Source organism: Rhipicephalus sanguineus, chromosome 10 (genome assembly GCF_013339695.2).
Source record: "Rhipicephalus sanguineus isolate Rsan-2018 chromosome 10, BIME_Rsan_1.4, whole genome shotgun sequence".
NCBI classification, from domain to species: domain Eukaryota; kingdom Metazoa; phylum Arthropoda; class Arachnida; order Ixodida; family Ixodidae; genus Rhipicephalus; species Rhipicephalus sanguineus.
The window spans coordinates 149,362,574-149,379,623 of record NC_051185.1 but is presented as its reverse complement, the minus strand read 5'-3'; the positions used below and the strand labels follow the sequence as shown (position 1 = coordinate 149,379,623).

General features: G+C 47.2%; 1 protein-coding gene across 1 annotated transcript in view; it reads left to right on the top strand.

The window, feature by feature from the left end:
• The window catches only part of LOC119372571 (POC1 centriolar protein homolog A), an 83,083-nt gene that overhangs the window by 56,177 nt on the left and 9,856 nt on the right, over positions 1–17,050 (top strand). The window contains exons 8-10 of the mRNA XM_037643050.2: positions 11,693–11,808; positions 12,866–12,999; positions 15,608–15,676. Coding sequence (XP_037498978.1) covers positions 11,693–11,808; positions 12,866–12,999; positions 15,608–15,676 — 319 coding nt within the window. The remainder of the gene's footprint in view (positions 1–11,692; positions 11,809–12,865; positions 13,000–15,607; positions 15,677–17,050) is intronic.

Sequence of the window (17,050 nt, the reverse complement as noted above, 5' to 3'; positions counted from 1 at the left end):
AAGGACACTCCACACGAAGGGTCGGACACAGAAAACGTTTAGAATATATTTTAATTCACTTCCAAAGTGTACCTAAATGCCCATTCTCCCGATCGAAACCCATCGCTAGCGCGCCAACACTGACGTAGATCTGTAGGATGGGCAACGAAAGTTGTAGTGACGTCACGCCAAGTCTGCTTAGCAACGCGAGTGACCTCCGGACCTCCGCCACTTCCGCAACGTACGTACCGGCTGTAGTGAACTAGAATATATTCTGGTTCACTATAGTACTGGCAAAGCATCGGTTGCTACATCACTCGCCGAGTTTCGACCGCTGCCTGGCTATGTGCGTCACAGCCTTGGGTGGTCACGTGACCACGCCTCCTACACTTCTACGTCACTGCCCAACCTCGGCGCCCAGAAACCAAAACCGAAAGTTGTCCAAATCAAAAGGTGTTATTTATCGAGAATACATGAATCTTGATGCGTGCATTATGCTTCCTGGAGCTATAAGAAACGCTTACAGCAAAGAACGTGCAAGCCACAAATTTAGTGGCACCACCCCTTTAATCACGCACAGGAGAAATCTCACCAGGCACTACCTTGGAGGTAAACAATGGCTGCTAATGGGGAATGAGAGACAGAAGAATTCGGCTTTTAGTTAACGCGCACGCTGCGTATTTTTTATTGTTCAACAACGCACAGGAAAAATCTCCCACCGGCACCACCTTGGAGGTCAAGATCTGGTACTAGCGTTACGACTGGTTACGCACTACTACGACTACGAAGGACGAACGGGTGCCGCCTTAAGGAGCTTCGCCCCTAAAATACGCTTCGAAATCCGTGTTGTGAAGCGTGGAGATTTTGGCGCGAAATTTAAAAATGAAACATTGACCTGCATTTTCTCCTTTTTAATGAATCTCTGTTGGTGAAACAAACGACATTAGATTTCTCAGAGTACAATTTATCAATCAAAGCCGATTGGTTGTTTCACTTTTGTGACCATTTAAATTTCAATAGAGAGCTCAATAAAAACAAAGTGAAGAGAGCGTTCTGTTCTCTGTCCCCTCTGTTTTTTTTTTTTTGTCCTCCTTATCAAAACCGGACTCATGCTGCAAATCACTTTTCTTCCTACAATATCTGCTACAAAAGGCTCTTGATGATCCCGATTGCATTCCTAGAAAATTGGGTACAGTATACCACTGCCGAACAAACGTTCATCGTACCCAGTATGTCCGCTCAACTGTTTCCACGGTGAGCCAGCCCCTTTTTACAAGAAAGTACCGTACTTGCTAGCGAAGCATGCGCCAAGCATGCGTAGATATTTGCCGCTCGAAACGCCATTGCGTTCTATTCTATCTTCGGGCAACACCACCTAAATTATTGGCTCGGGCCTCTGTCGGGCCCGATCTGGGGTCGGGCCGGGTAGGCAAAATTTTTTCTCGGGTTCGGGCCGGGCCCAGGCGGGTAAACTTGAACGAGTCCCGGGCCCGGGCCGAGAATCTCGGCCTGTGCAGTGCTCTAATCGATGTTTCTCGAATCCTGGCGCTAAATGCCCTTCGGAGATATGAAAAAGGCCTTCTTTGAAACCCCCCCCGCTTCTTCTCTAGCCTTCTCCACTGTCCTCGCGGGTCTTAATTTCGTGATTAAGTTGAGTTTGAGACCCCATGCTCTACACAATCCCAGGAAACGGCAATCCCGACTTCAGCATGCATTTAACCTTGAAGCTCAGCCAAGCTCAATTTCCTCCTCGAACGTGCCTCGTCATAGCAACGGACATGCGCAGTGTCGGTTTGTTCTCTCTCCGTCGGTCGGTGAGAGTCGCGAGCCGGCGGGCGCGCGCGTCTCGAGATCTCAGCTCTTGTCAAGTGACTCGCGCCGGCAAGACGGCATGCTTTTCCGCAGTAGTTGGTGCTATTGCTGAACTAGCTTGGTTTCCCCGCGCTTTATACCGGAGTCCCTACCACTGGCTCAACTTCCTGTATTTCAAGCGTTCCCTGGTTTGCCACTTAGTCTAGGTAACTGTATCGCTATTCTCCAGACAGTCCAAATGTGGGTTTTGACCTTTGGCAGACAGAACTTTCGGAAGGAGCACGTGCCATGTTGTGCCACCTGGTTTATGTTGTCGCTGGAGGCTCTTAGATTTAGGTGCACGTTAACGCACCCCAGGTGGTCGAAATTTCCGGAGCCCTCCGCTACGGTGTCTCTGATAATCATATTGTGCCCCAACATTTATTATTTTATTTAGTATTGTCGCAGCCACATTGTTTCGTTCCTTACAGCACGTGCGCTGCTGGTTCAAAAAGCGCGCTTTCAACGTCATCGGAGTTTGAGCGCGCGTGATCTCATCATTTTTAAAATCTCCGCGTGACTAATAATTTTTTTTTTATTGGCGTGCGCTTTGGAGCGAATTCGCAGTTGACCGTTGTTTGCGATGCCGGCATTAACGTAGCGTGGCGTCACGTTATATCATTTCGTTTCGCGATTACGAGGCGCATGCATGTCTACTCACCAAGGCATAATAGTCCCATGCAGTAGTTTTATAAATTCAACGTAATGACCAGTTGCGAGACGGCTTCCAAGTCGTTCTTTACTGCGCGTGTCGTTCCATTGATTTCGTGTTCTCTTTCGCGTACGCATCAAATGTGAGCCTGTTAGCCCTATAACAAGTAAAGTTACCTACAAATGGTACACAATAACGTGGTGTACTGGGCGATACCCGCCATGGTAATCTAGTGGTCCTGTTGCTTGACTGCTGACCCGAACGTCGCGGGATCGAATCCCGGCCGCGGCGGCCGCATTTCGTTGGAGGCGAAATGCCAGATGCCCGTGTGCTTAGATTTAGGTGCACGTTAAAGAGTCCTAGATAGTCGACATTTCCGAAGCCCTCCACTGTGGTGTCTGTCATAATCATATGGTGGATTTCGGACGTAAAACCGCAGCAATTGTTATGTAGGGGGTGAGTTATGGGTTGATATAGTGAGACATAGCGCAAAGAAAACTGGACCCAGCGAAGAAGGCCCGCCCTGTTCTCCCTTATGTACACTTTTCTTTGCGTAACGTCTCGCGATGAAGTACACAATACGCTACTTATACCATCAATTCGGAATACCAGCAAGCATTTTTTTTTTTGTAGGAAATGCATAACGTTGTACGATCGCGCCAACTTCTTCACTGTCGTGCAACTATTTCTTGACTGATCAGCTGCAGTACTCACGTACCGTCCGTCAGTCGAAGACGAGTTGTGCCGACCAGCGTGCGGATGCCGGTGACACGCGGCAGGTCGTGGCCGGGCTTCTCGTAAAAAAAGCACCGTCGACTCGAGCAGCAGTTCCCGCAAGTGCGCCGAGGCAGTCCGTGTCAGTCGTCGTCCGAACCTGGTGGCGACGTCGCCCCCGGCAAGGCCCTCACGCTGATGGGCGCGCTTCTTCCACGACGGCGATGCGACCGCGGAGGCCTCTCGTAGCGGGAATCGGTCCTGCTCGGTTCGGTCCGAAACCGTTGGCCTCGGTGGGCGAAGCGCGCGCTGCAGCCGTCTTCGTCTTCGCGAGGTTGTCCTTTCGGATTTTCGTTTCTGTCAATGATGATGATGATGGCCATTGAAGCATGGAATGTACCCCACTGGAGGGATTTTCGCAAAATTGGGGAGTTCCTACTCGCTTATAATACTTGCGGGAATGAGTGTTGACCTGGAATTGGTAAAAGATGGAACGAGTGGCTGTAGTGTAAATGAGAAATCAGACCAAATGAACATCAAATCAGTGTTCCTGCCGTTATCACGATGTTGTTCGCTTTGCACTTTTTGTGACAATTTGTGCGACGATGCTGGTTGCATATAAGGGACGTTTTCCAATAAAGAAACTTCAGTTGTGAGTATAGCGCATGTCCTGTGTTCATCTCGTCCTTTGTATCGTCCTAGCGCTGCCACCTTGTCCCTTCATTATGAAGCTAAACCAACTCGCCCACCTATTTGTGATTCTGGAACACAAAGATCAGCTTAACGAGTACATTAGTGTGCGAGAGATAGAAGAGGGAAACGGTAAAGGAAGAGGGAAATGGTGCCTTGCGTACACTGGTCTCCCGCGACTGTACTGCTATTTTGTGTGGGCGTCAGAGTAGCCAGGCAAGTGCTTTCGAGTTTCAACAAAACCACTGAATTCCAGCAACCACGTGCTGTACAGATGGCATTGTTGAATGGTGATGGCTGGTGGTGATGACCAAGCAATTCTAAGATGAGTGGCTTTTACCGGCTTCAGTTCATATTGTTTTTACGATGTTTCCAGGATTGGATTCGCTTTGCTTTTGCACTTTTCCCAGCTTCAATCAACTTGCTATTACGTTGTCGCCGGGTCGGTCCACTTTGTTGTTACCTTGTCTGCGGGTTCAGTCAACTTTGCCACAGTGGAATCTAGTTGATGCGATTCTCCCGGGCATTAAAAATAAAATCCGAAAATCGCATTATCTAAGAAAGGGCCCGAAAGATCGGAAACAGTACGTACTTGACGCAGAACTTGATTTTATTAGAGAACTAAAATAGTCCGTCACTTTAAGCTGAACTTTTTTTTTTTTGAAGCTTTTTTGTAACTCGTAGAAACGAGCAGCAGTTTCATCACTGAACTCCTCACTTGCGACAGGGCTACGAAACGTGTCTAAAGCTTCGAGTGCATGGTCAGTAGTTACTTGCCCACGATCGCCGTTGTCACCTCCCGCCTCTTAGTTGTCGTCATCGCACTACCGCAAGCGCTGGGGTGCTTCGATGGGCCAGCGCCGCGTCAAGAGGTAAGGCCTCTTGACGCGAAAATTGAAACCACGCGAGGTATTTAGACGTTTTCGCGAGTGTATTACCCAGGCCCACGCGGAAATACGATCGTATTAGCCATACAAAAATCCATTACCTCTATGGGGCGTCGGCCGGGAGCAGACAAAAAAAAAAGCCGCACCTCCCCGAAGGGGATCGTGAGGAAATGCGAATGCATTTGGGTACACCCGATGAGTGTGTGATTAATAAATGAAGAGAGACGAGAGTGTGCACGTAGATGCGTAATGCTCGAGTTGCATTGTGTTACACTTCGTCCTAGTGGTATCGTTGCCGCGAGAGATTCGACTTCACAGACTTCCATCGCTTCAAGACACCGAAGCGCGCGCTCCCTGCATGATATGTATAGGTCCGAGCGCGGAGATGAGGCGCGCCCGAGCTCTCTCCACCGAGCGAGCTCCGCGATGCGAGCGCCCTCACCGGGTACACTCCTCCTCTCCCTTACCCTCCGCTGCTCCGCGATGCGAGCGCCATCACACACCCGCGCGCTCCTCCTCTCCCTTACCCTCCGCGGCTCACCACCTGCTCCGGTTGCTAGGCGCGGCGCAGCTGTTGCTAGGGGCGAGGAGGAGCGCGCGCGGAGAGATAACACCTGTGCGCACGCCGGCCAGGGACGCAGGACAACCCCCGACTAAGAAATGCATTCGCATTTAAAACGTATTATGCCGACAAGCGTATGAAACAGGATTGTATCAATGGGTCCACTTTGTTGTTACAGTGTATCATGGATTGACCTGCTTTGCTTTGGCGCTTTCCCTGCGATTGCTCCGCTTTACTATTACACTTTTCCCAGGTTTAGTCTAATTTGCTATTACATTGTCACCGTGTTCGTCCTGCTTTGCTGTTACAATTTTTCTAGACTTGCCCGCTTTGCTGTTGCCCTATTCCGGCTAAGGTCCACTTTCGTTACGCTGTCTGTGGGATCGGCCCACTTTTCCACTTTTCTCGAGTTCAATTCCCTATGCTGCTACATTGCCGCGGCGTCAGTCTACATTTTTATTAGTGCGCTGTTCTCGTGATCGGCTATTTTGTCTTCAAATGTATTTTGGTTTCTCCACATTGCCATTACGTTGCGGATGGGTTCGGTCCATTTTGTCATTGAACTGTCTGAGGTTTGCTTGTACTTTTCCCGCGTTCAGTCCATCTTGCTGTTATGTTGCAGCCGGGTTCGATCCACTTTGTCATTACACTATCTGCGGGTGCAGCCCGCTTCGCTTGCACTTTTCCCGGGTTCAGTCCATTTTGCTGTTATGTTGTGGCTGGGTGCGATCCACTTCGTCGTTACACTGTCTGCGGGTATAGCCCGCTTTGCTCGCACATTCTTGACTTCAGTCCATTTTGATGTTGCGGCCGGGTTCGGTCCACTTTATTATTAGACTGTCGGCGGGTACTACCCGCTATGCTCGCACTTTTCCCGGGTTCAATCCAGTTTGCTCTGTTGCGGCTGGGTTTGGTCCACTCTGTCGGCGGGTACAGCCCGCATTCCTTGCACTTTTCCCGGGTTCAATCCATTTGGCTCTGTTGCGGCCGGGTTCCGTCCACTTTGTCGATACTCTGTCGGCGGGTACGCATTGCTTGCACTTTTCCCGAGTTCAATCCATTTTGGTCTGTTGCAGCCGGGTTCGGTCTACTTTGTCGCTACTCTGTCGGCGGGTATACTGCCCGCTATGCTCGCACTTTTCCCGGGTTCAATCCATTTTGATCTGTTGCGGCCGGGTTTGGTCCACTTTGTCGCTACTCTGTGGGCGGCTGCAGCCCGCACTGCTTGCACTTTTCCCGGGTTCAATCCATTTTGCTCTGTTGCGGCCGCGTTCGGTCCACTTTGTCGCTATTCTGCCGGCGGGTACAACCCGCATTTCCCGGGTTCAATTCATGTTACTCTGTTGCGGCCGGGTTCGGTCCACTTTGTCGCTACTCTGTCGGCGGGTACTGCCTGCTATGCTCGCACTTTTCCCGGGTTCAATTCATTTTGCTCTGTTGCGGCCGGGTTTGGTCCACCTTGTCGCTACTCTGTGGGCGGGTGCAGCCCGCATTGCTTGCTCTTTTCCCGGGTTCAATCCATTTTGTTCCTATGCGGCCGGGTTCGGTCCACTTTGTCGCTACTCTGTCGGCGGTTGCAGGTCGCTTTGCTTGCACTTTTCCCTGTTTCAATCCATTTTGCTCTGTTGCGGCGGGTTCGGTCCACTTCGTCGCTACTCTGTCGGCGGGTGCAGCCCGCTTTGCTTGCACTTTTCTCGGGTTCAACCCATTTTCATCTGTTGCGGCCGGGTTCGGTCCACTTTGTCGCTACTCTGTCGGCGGGTACAGCCCGCATTGCTTCCACTTTTCCAGGGTTCAATCCATTTTTCTCTGTTGCGGCCGGGTTCGGTCCACTTTGTCGCTACTCTGTCGGCGGGTACAGCCCGCTTTGCTTGCACTTTTCTAGGGTTCAATCGATTTTTCTCTGTTGCGGCCGGGTTCGGTCCATTTTGTCGCTACTCGTCGGCGGGTACAGCCCGCATTGCTTGCACTTTTCCAGGGTTCAGTCCATTTTTCTCTGTTGCGGCCGGGTTCGGTCCACTTTGTCGCTACTCTGTCGGCGGGTACAGCCCGCTTTGCTTGCACTTTTCTAGGGTTCAATCCATTTTGCTCTGTTAGCCGGGTTCGGCCCACATTGTCGCTACTCTGTCGGCGGGTGCAGCCCGCATTGCTTGCACTTTTCCAGAGTTCAATCCATTTTGCTCTGTCGCGGCCGGGTTCAGTCCACTTTGTCGCTACTCTGTCTGCGGGTACAGCCCGCATTGCTTGCACTTTTCCCGGGTTCAATCCATTTTGCTCTGTTGCGGCCGGGTTCGGTCCACTTTGTCGCTACTCTGTCGGTGGGTACTGCCCGCATTGCTTGCACTTTTCTCGGGTTTAATCCATTTTGCTCTGTTGCGGCCGGGTTCGGTCCACTTTGTCGCTACTCTGTCGGCGGGTACAGCCCGCATTGCTTGCACTTTTTCAGGGTTCAATCCATTTTGCTCTGTTGCGGCCGGGTTCGGTCCACTTTGTCGCTACTCTGTCGGCGGGTACAGCCCGCATTGCTTGCACTTTTCCCGGGTTCAATCTATTTTGCTCTGTTGCGGCCGGGTTCGGTCCACTTTGTCGCTACTCTGTCGGCGGGTACAGCCCGCATTGCTTGCACTTTTCCCGGGTTCAATTCATTTTACTCTGTTGCGGCCGGGTTCGGTCCACTTTGTCGCTACTTTGTCGGCGGGTGAAGCCCGCTTTGCTTGCACTTTTCCTGAGTTCAGGGTCATTGTTCTCTTACTTTGCGGCCGGGTTCGGTCCATTTTGTCGTTACACTGTCTGCGGGTACAGCCCGCTTTACTTGCACTTTTGCCGGATTCAGTCGATTTTCTCTTATGTTGCGGCTGGGTTCGGTCCACCTTGTCATTACATCGTCGGCGGGTACAGCCCGCGTTGCTTGCACTTATCCCGGGTTCATTCCAGTTTTGCTGGTGTCGCCGGGTTCGCTCCACTCACTGCAATGTTTCCAGTATCGGCTCGTTTTGCTGTTTGATTGCGATAGCAATTATATGTACTTCCGACGGGTTTTTGCTGTCGCTATCATGTTTCGTATGAAGTTCAAATCGAAAACATCGCCCCGCGCATCGTAGTTTCTTCGCGCTCATAAAAGCACTGAGTACAAGCGCGGCTAAAAAAGAGATGAAACGTGCCGGCCATCTCCTACGCACACAGGGCACATGCGATAACATCGCCCCACGTGTGAGGCCCAGCTGGCGCCAAAGGCTCCTCAAGCAGAGAAGAAATGCCCCGCCCGTCTTTCATCGGGCGAAGGAGCATGAAGGGGCGAGGGGTGGGGGGGATTGCGTCGCTCGAGCAGCAACTGCGAACTTCGATCATAAGGGCGTGGTCGTGAGCGCTCGCGCGCGCTCTGTCTTGACAGACATGTGTAGACGGCTGATATACGTTCTGTGCTCTCACTGCTAACTGCACGTTGAGGCGGCAGACAGCTCGAAAACCACGTCGTTCCGGGAGTACCTGTATTTGCTTAAACAAGCGTTTTGTAGAGTTACGCGAGGTCGGTTCCAAAAGAGTTAGCTGTTAGCCTTACTTCGTATATAACATTCAGATTTCTTGCTATAGCATTCATTGCTTCGCCCTTCGGGCGATACTGTGATGGTCTTTTTTCTTTTCAGCTGTTTCAGGCCATTATGCTTGCCTTCTACATGATCAGCCTGCTTAAGCTTTTGCACTTGTTCTGGATAAATCCACTTTTTTAATGCTTTCTCTGAGATTGGCCTCCGTTAAATCACTTTTTTTCCGTTTAAGTTACATTCCTGTTGTGCGAAAGCATTACATGCCCTATGAAAAGAAAATCAGGCATCTCACATTAACATCCAATGGCAAGAAAGCTCACGAGAGCTAGTGATGACACGACGAGAATTTCGGTGTTTCATTCGATAATTGAGTGGACCTACGTTCAAAACAAACCTGGCCCACTCCCTATAATGGCCTGGCGAACCTCCACAATTGACTTTGCCCAGTTCCAAATTGAGTTCACCGATGCCCGAAACCAACCTGCCCTTTTTTCAAAGCTGATTCTGCCCATGCCCAAAACTTAGCTGGCCCTTTGTCAAATGACTTGACCTGCCCCGAAAATTTGGGTTGCCCACACTGAAAATTGATTTTGTCTGGTTCAAGGACTCGACCAAGTGATCACGTCATGGGACAATTCAAAGTGATGTAGCCGTCGAAATGGACGACACGTCATGGCCTCGTCAGTAGGCTTCATGTCTCTCTGTACTCCACTGTGTTTTCACATTTAATGCACGTGATGACCCTTAAGTGCTTCCATTTTTTTTCTCTCTGGGATAAGCCTGCTGTGCTAGCCCACATTGGGGCCAAGTTTGGTGCACTTTGGTATTGGCCTGCTTTATTATTACACAGTTTTCTGGTTCAATGCACTTTGCAATTGCATTGGTTTTGGTTCATTCCACATTGATTTGATTTGATTTATTGATTTTCATTTACACACACATGTACAACATAGTGTTAAATAAAGGTGGATGAGGGAAAAAAAGCCGCACGCCCCCTTTGGTGAGGTTTGGCTACGTAAGGTAAAGCACATAATACATTTTGTATAATACACCAATATAGTGACCATAAAGTATGACAGTTATACAATGAATAGGAAAAAAGAAAGCATTTGCACAAGGGATTACACTACTCAGACAAGGCAGGAACAAAATAGACGTGCACTTCATAACATGCAAGAAAACTAAGAAAAAAACATTGCACATTTATAACTTCCAGAAAACGCTCTAGAGAGGGGAACACATTAACATTTTAAATTCTGACAATGTTGAGTGCTGTAAATTATAGCCTGCTCTATTGTATGAGTTAAGTAGTCTAGAGAGAATATTACATAGCATTTGATAAGCGTAGTTTGTCCTAAAGTGCACAACTTTCCATACTTCTGCTGTATGAGTGCTATAAATTGAGTGTATAAAATGAGTGTATAAATTGACAGACTGGTTGGCAAGCTCTGCCAATAAAGTATTGTTGCGTTTAGCACTAAAATAATATTCACGTAAGGGTTTTATAGATGTTATGGACTTTAGATATATTGTATTTTTCAAACAGGTTTTCGGTATGAGCGTCATATGGTACGTTAGTGATGACACGTATTATTTTCTTCTTCATACGAAATAATTAAGTTAAACTGAGTCGTGGTGCCCCATACTAGATACCCCTAATCAACATGAGATACAAATACAGCATAATAAATTAACAGTTTTACAGGGACAGGTAAAACATTGCTGTTACAATCTCTGAGATAGGCTGCCTTGCTTTTAAAAACACTCTCCTCTTATTCAGTCGACTTTGCTGTGACACTGTCTCCGTGATGTGCCCGCTTCGTTGTTGTGTTACATGTTTCTTATGTTCAGGACACATTGCAGTTATACATTTGAAGATCGGTCTGCCTTGCTTTTACACTGCCACGCACAGTGGTGGCTTAGCAGGTGCTGCATAGCTTGAGGTCGTGGGTTCGATTCCCGGCCATGGGGGCCACGGTGGAGGTCAAATCTAAGGACACTCGTATGCTTATATCTAGGTGCGCGTGAAAGAAACCGAGGTGGTCAAAGTTGATCTGAAGTCCCCCACTGCAGCTTGCTTCATAATCGTATTGTCACGTGGTCGTGACGTCGACGAAGACAGCAGTCAGCACGTCCGAGATGAAACTGTTTATTTGGCCGAACTTGTGGCCGGGAAACTGAAAGTCAAACTACAGCAATACACTGATAGCGTCGAACAGAGCGTCGACTGTCGATCAACTGACGAGCGGTCAAGTGCGTCGGCGATACAGGCGCTATCGAACTTTCCAGCGATATCGCTGGTGGCGGCGTTATCTCTCGATAAAGCTGGAACATTCGCGTGCTGCGCGAAATCTTAACAAAACGATCTACTCCAATCGAGAAGCTTCTTGAACACTGCTTCGCGGACAGCCTCGAGCGTTGATAACCGTCCTTGCTGGTCAAACCCAAAAACATAAAATAAAACAAGAAGTGGGCGTGGCAATATGATTAAGTCAAATCACAGAACTTAAGGTAAGTTAACACTTGACGAGCACGGATGCAGCCATTGCCTAATGTGGATCCACATTTTTTAAGTGCTCTGCTTTAGTTAAGTGCTTGATTATCATCTAGCCAGTCAGTATGTATTATGAATAAATCACAGGTGTAAGCAACACGTTAGATCATGGTCCCCCAGAATAAATTCTTTTCGAGATCTCTGCACTAGTGCGGTTTCATGCACAAGAGTTTGTGAATCTTTCTTTAAGGCACTAAATTGCTGGCCCCTTTTCTACGCTTTGTGTGCGAGTGTACATTGTTGATGTGATACTTGCAGGCAGCTGCGTTGTGCAGAGTTTCACCCAGATGGTGTCACAGTGGCTGTCGCTGGAAGGGACAGCGCTGTTCGTGTGTATGACGTACGCAACAAGCGCCTCTTGCAGGAGTACAACGGTGAGCGGATCTGATGAAAGCAAAGCTAGAAACCAGATTCACAGAGGCCCCTTGGGCTGACTGCAAATACAGTTTCCAAGCATTCGGGCCATTAGGGTGCGTGCGACTGGGTAATGTCGTCAACAGAGAAGTGAAAAGGTCACTGTCAAAAGCAGGCAAGTGTGCAGAAAGAAAAAATGAAAAGAATAAGACCAAAGCCAGAATTGTGAGCGAGGAGTCTAGAGCTACAGAGAAAAGGTGTTGGTAACAAAGAATTTAATAGGTCAGAAATGAAACCTACTATGTTGGTTGCCACTTGTTGCATCCTCATTAATTGTTTTAATGTCGACATTCATCGTGAGATGGGTTGTGCTGCATTTTTTGTTGTTCATTCAGGGGGCTGGTGGCTTCAAGCACCTCGTCGCTTACATTGTTACAGGTCACACAATTTGCCAAAATTCGCAAATGTGGCACATTTCAAATGCTACAAAAGGTCATAGCATGTAGTGCACAGCATTCGCTTTGACACTGCATGCTTCCCAGTGCTGACGGTCCTTGTCAAGCCAGCATTGTGCCGTGATTGGCTGCACAGCGTTTGTTTATGTTCTTGGGCACATAACCGCACACTTGCATAGTTAGCTAATATTTACTGCAGTTTTATGCTGCCCATGCAACTACTTGCCTGATGTGATGTTTACATAGCTAATACACTAATTTCGTTGTCCTTCAGACACTACAGTGCTTCCTTTGAATACCTCCTTTAATATCATGTTAACTCTAACTTAAAACAATTTTATATTCGAAAGAAACCAAATTAGTGGACTGTCTTTAAAGCTTTTTATTATTGGGTGTATTTCGATTTCTTCTTGCTCATAAACACCCAAATGACCATTAATGAGACTCAGTAGTTGCTGGAATGAAAATCGTGACTCAGTTTAATAAACTTTTCAGTATTTTGGCGGAGATGAATAAAGCTGAAAGCGGCTTCATTTGCAAGCCAGTAACATAGCCACCGCTGTACAGCTAGATTGATGTTACTCTCCGTCTCTTTTCCAAACTGTGCCTTTTCGGATGGCAGCTCATGAGGGCATGGTGAACTCGATGCACTTCCATCCGTCGGGTGACTACCTGGTGACTGGTGCGAGCGACTCCCTCACCAGGGTCTTTGATGTGCTCAAGGGCCGGCTGCTGTACACACTAGTCACACACATGGTGAGTTTGAGGCTTTGAATCTCGATTTCCATATATGTGTTCAGAGAATTTTTAAAAAGTGCCTCAGTCAGATGCTACCTTGTAGAATTCTGCGTCTTGAGTTGAATTACACAGAGGTAGGCATCGGTTGCATAAGAATTTTAGATGTACAGCTAACTGACGGAATTTAACTAACTTTTTAAATAACCACTTTGTAGCACCTACTGCAATTCACGAGTTATAGGCAGTTGGATATTGAATAACTTTTACAAATTCCTCAAGGTAGTTGGGCCCAAAAATTGATTTAATTGCAAGAAAACATGTGCACACATCTTTAAAGGAAGCCACTCAAACACCACGATGAAAGAGAAAAGTACAAGAACATACAATGTGCATTAAAACCACTTTCAAATAATTTACAAAGGCCACAAACAAACAATCATCATCATCATCATCAACTTGACTATGCCCACCGCGGGCAAAAGGCCTCTCCCATGTTCCGCCAGTTAACCCGGTCCTGTGCTTGCTGCTGCCACGTTATCCCCGCTAACTTCTTAATCTCATCTGCCCACCTAACTTTCCGTCTCCCCCTCACGCGTTTGCCTTCTCTTAGAATCCAGTCTGTTACTATAATAATGACCAGTACTCTGTGAGTCTTAAAGGGGCCCTGCTACACTTTTTCAGCATGGTCAGAAAACGCTGCCGATCGATAGTAGAGGCTCCCGAGAACACGCGAGCCAAACATTGTAGCGCAGTACGCTGCCTGGGATGTACAATAAATTCTAAGTCAGCTAAAAAGCGCTTCCTCTTCTCTCAAGAAAAATGATGCTTACGGCGTCAGTGACGCAAGTTCCACGTCATTGGCTGATTTGAACATGGCGCGCTCGGTAGTTACTGCGACTGCCACGGGAGGCCGTCACTTGCCCGCGTGCACAATCGCAACTGAAAGTACGCCGCGCGTTCAAAGGAAAAAAGAAGAAAAAAATGCTCAAGGTCACGAAGCACGCGTGACGTATCTTCTTCCCCCGTGCCACCCCTCCCTGCTTTGCTTCCAGCGCTTTCGTCAGGACGAGAGAAGAGAGAAAGCAATTACAGCGTGCGACAAATCTGTAACTCCGCTCGTACTGGATGGATTCTAAAATTTTTGCGGTGGCTGATTCGTGAGGAAATAGGCTCGTTTAATGAAGCCATTCCATAGCTACTTGGAAAAGTGCTGCAGGGCCCCTTTAATGACCAACATTTATCTTGCCTATGCGCTACATGCCCCGCCCACGTCCATTTCTTCTTCTTGTTTGTGGCTAAGCTGTCCCTAATACCTGTTTGTTCCCTGACCCACTCTGCTCTCTTCTTCTCCCTTAAGGTTACATCTATCACATTTCCCTTTCCATCGCTTGCTGCGTCGTCCTCAGTTTAAGTTGAACCCTCTTTGTAAGCCTCCAGGTTTCTGCTCCATGGGTAAGTACCGGTAAGATGCAGCTGTTATATACCTCCCTCTTGAGTGATAGTGGTAAACTACCATTCATGATTTGAGAGTGTTTGCCGAATGTGCTCCATCCCATCCTTATTCTCCTAGTTACTTCAGTCTTATGGTTCAGCTCCGCGGGTACTACCTGTCCTAAGTATATATATTCCTTTACAAATTCCAGTGCCTTGCTACCTAATGCAAAGCGCTGTTCCCTTCGAAGACTGTTGCACATTAGTTAAGTTTTCTGCATACTAAATTTCAGGCCTACCGTTCTGCTTTCTCTGCCCAGTTCAGTAATCTGAGTTGCAATTCGTCCCCTGATAGAATTAAGACAATATTAGAATTCAATCAACCAAAGCACCAAGCAGGATTTTGTGCATGCTACTCGACAATAGACCACAAAGGGCACATGCGATAACATCACCCCACTCGGAAGGCCTGCCGTCGAAGCAGAGAGGAAACGCTCCGCCCGTCGTGAGCGAGCATGAAAAGACGCGAGGGGGGGCGGGGGTTCGCTAGAGCAGCAACTTTGAACTTTGATTCTAAGGGCGCGGTCGCGATCGCTGGCGCGCACGCTATCCCGGCAGGCATCAGCAGACAGCTCGTATACCCTCCTACGTGCTGTGCTTTCAACGCGGAGAGACTGTGGGAAAACCGCATCTCTCCCTGGAGTGGCCGTATTCTCTTATACCAGCATTTAGTAGAGTTATGCGAGATCAGATCCAAAAGTGTTCACTGCCAGCCTCACTTTGTATAATACTACAATTTGTTGCTATCGCATTCATTGCTTCACCCTGGCGGTGAAACTGTGACTTCTTTTTGTTAACGCCACTTAATGATACTAAGTGCATGTGTGATAGTTCACTTTTTTCATTGCCATTTTTACATTATTTTGGGTTGCCATTATTCGATATCTTGCTTTGTTTTTCCACTCCTGACTGTGACTCTTTCACTGTGTCCTCTTAAGTATGGAACAAGCAATCAACTTGTCATACCCCATTGACGACTTCGCACCGATAACGAATGGGTGATGTACAATTGACAAAAAAAATCTACACACATTACCTGGTGTTCTGTATGTTAGATTTAGTTTCATTGCCCAGAATGATATCTTCTTGGGAAGGCTGGGCAATGCTTTCCTACTTTCATGTCTATTGTGTGCAGAAACCGGTGCATGCTGTTTGCTTCTCACACAGCGGAAACCATTTTGCCACAGGAGGGGACGATTGCCAGGTGATGTTGATGCTTTTGATCCTATATGCTAATCTATACTTAAAAATGCTTGCATGCATGTCATTAAATATTGGCCATGTATATATATAATATATATATATATATGTGTGTGTGTGTGTGTGTGTGTGTGTGTGTGTGTGTGTGTGTGTGTGTGTGTGTGTGTGTGTGTGTGTCATTCCATATCAAGCGAGCATGACGGTTTTTCGACCATCTCCAATCATGCTTGTATACGCGAATGTGAGTAGTAGTTATTGCGGCATTATATTTCGGGAAAAAAATTTTGTGTCGCCTAGAGGGCGCTTCGAACTTTGCACCCAGAAGTGAAACTGTGTTGCGCTAAGTAATTTAATAAAATTGCTGGTTTGAGCCATTACTACGAAACAATTTCTTTCTTAATCAGAAGGTGTCGATCCTTCCTAACTATGATAGTTTCATTTTTGTTTTAGCTTTCATTATTTTTTACCGTGACGAAACACTCCAAAATGCTGCATGTTTTACGTTTTTTAAAAAACCACAGATTTTTTTTTTTTTTGCAAGTGGTATATTCACATTGGGACTTTAAAGTTCACATAAGAAATGATAAAAATGCTGTGGAAGCGAATGAAATAGAAACGTTGTCACAATATTTTGACAAAGTTGGGAAAAACAGCACTTTGACCTATATTGTGGCTTCATTTTCGCAATGTAGTGGTCCAAGTAAAAAGATGGCTTGTACATTATTGTGCAGTATGCTTTGTTGGTATAATCTACAGAAAGTTTGAAAAGAGCAATTTTTTGTTTTAAGCAATAAAAAAGAATTTTCGAACTGAACACCCACAAGGTTGTGCGAAGTTTGCCTTTGCCTTTCCTTCACCGCATAGCATGTCAGCGCAGGATTCCAGCAGTGGCCAATGAAAGTCATACAACTGCTTGCGATTTATTTATATAATACTACTGTATACGATGTCACGGCTCTCAATATTCCAGTTTTTCCATGAACAGTCACATTTTCAAATTATCTTCTCTTGTGCCATTGTTTCAGTGGCTGAGAATTTATCCACGACCATCTGTATGCATATATCAGGAACTGAAAATATAGAATTGTGTCGCCTTTTTAAAACTGTTATTGCTACATGTTCATGCTGATTCCGTGTTTTTATTTTATTACTCTCCCATCACACCCTGCCTCAGCCAGACCCTGTAATATACCTTTAAATGAACAGGTAATTTCTTTCAGGGCAATGCCATGATTGACAAGCCTGTTTAGCATCAATACCACCTCTGTCTCACCTGTACATACCATTATCAGAGACTTTGTAGCCCCTTTGTTCCCCTTACCCACCCTCTTCCTAGGACCGTCCTGTCCCCAAACCCATTCCTCAGGTAGAGGAACAC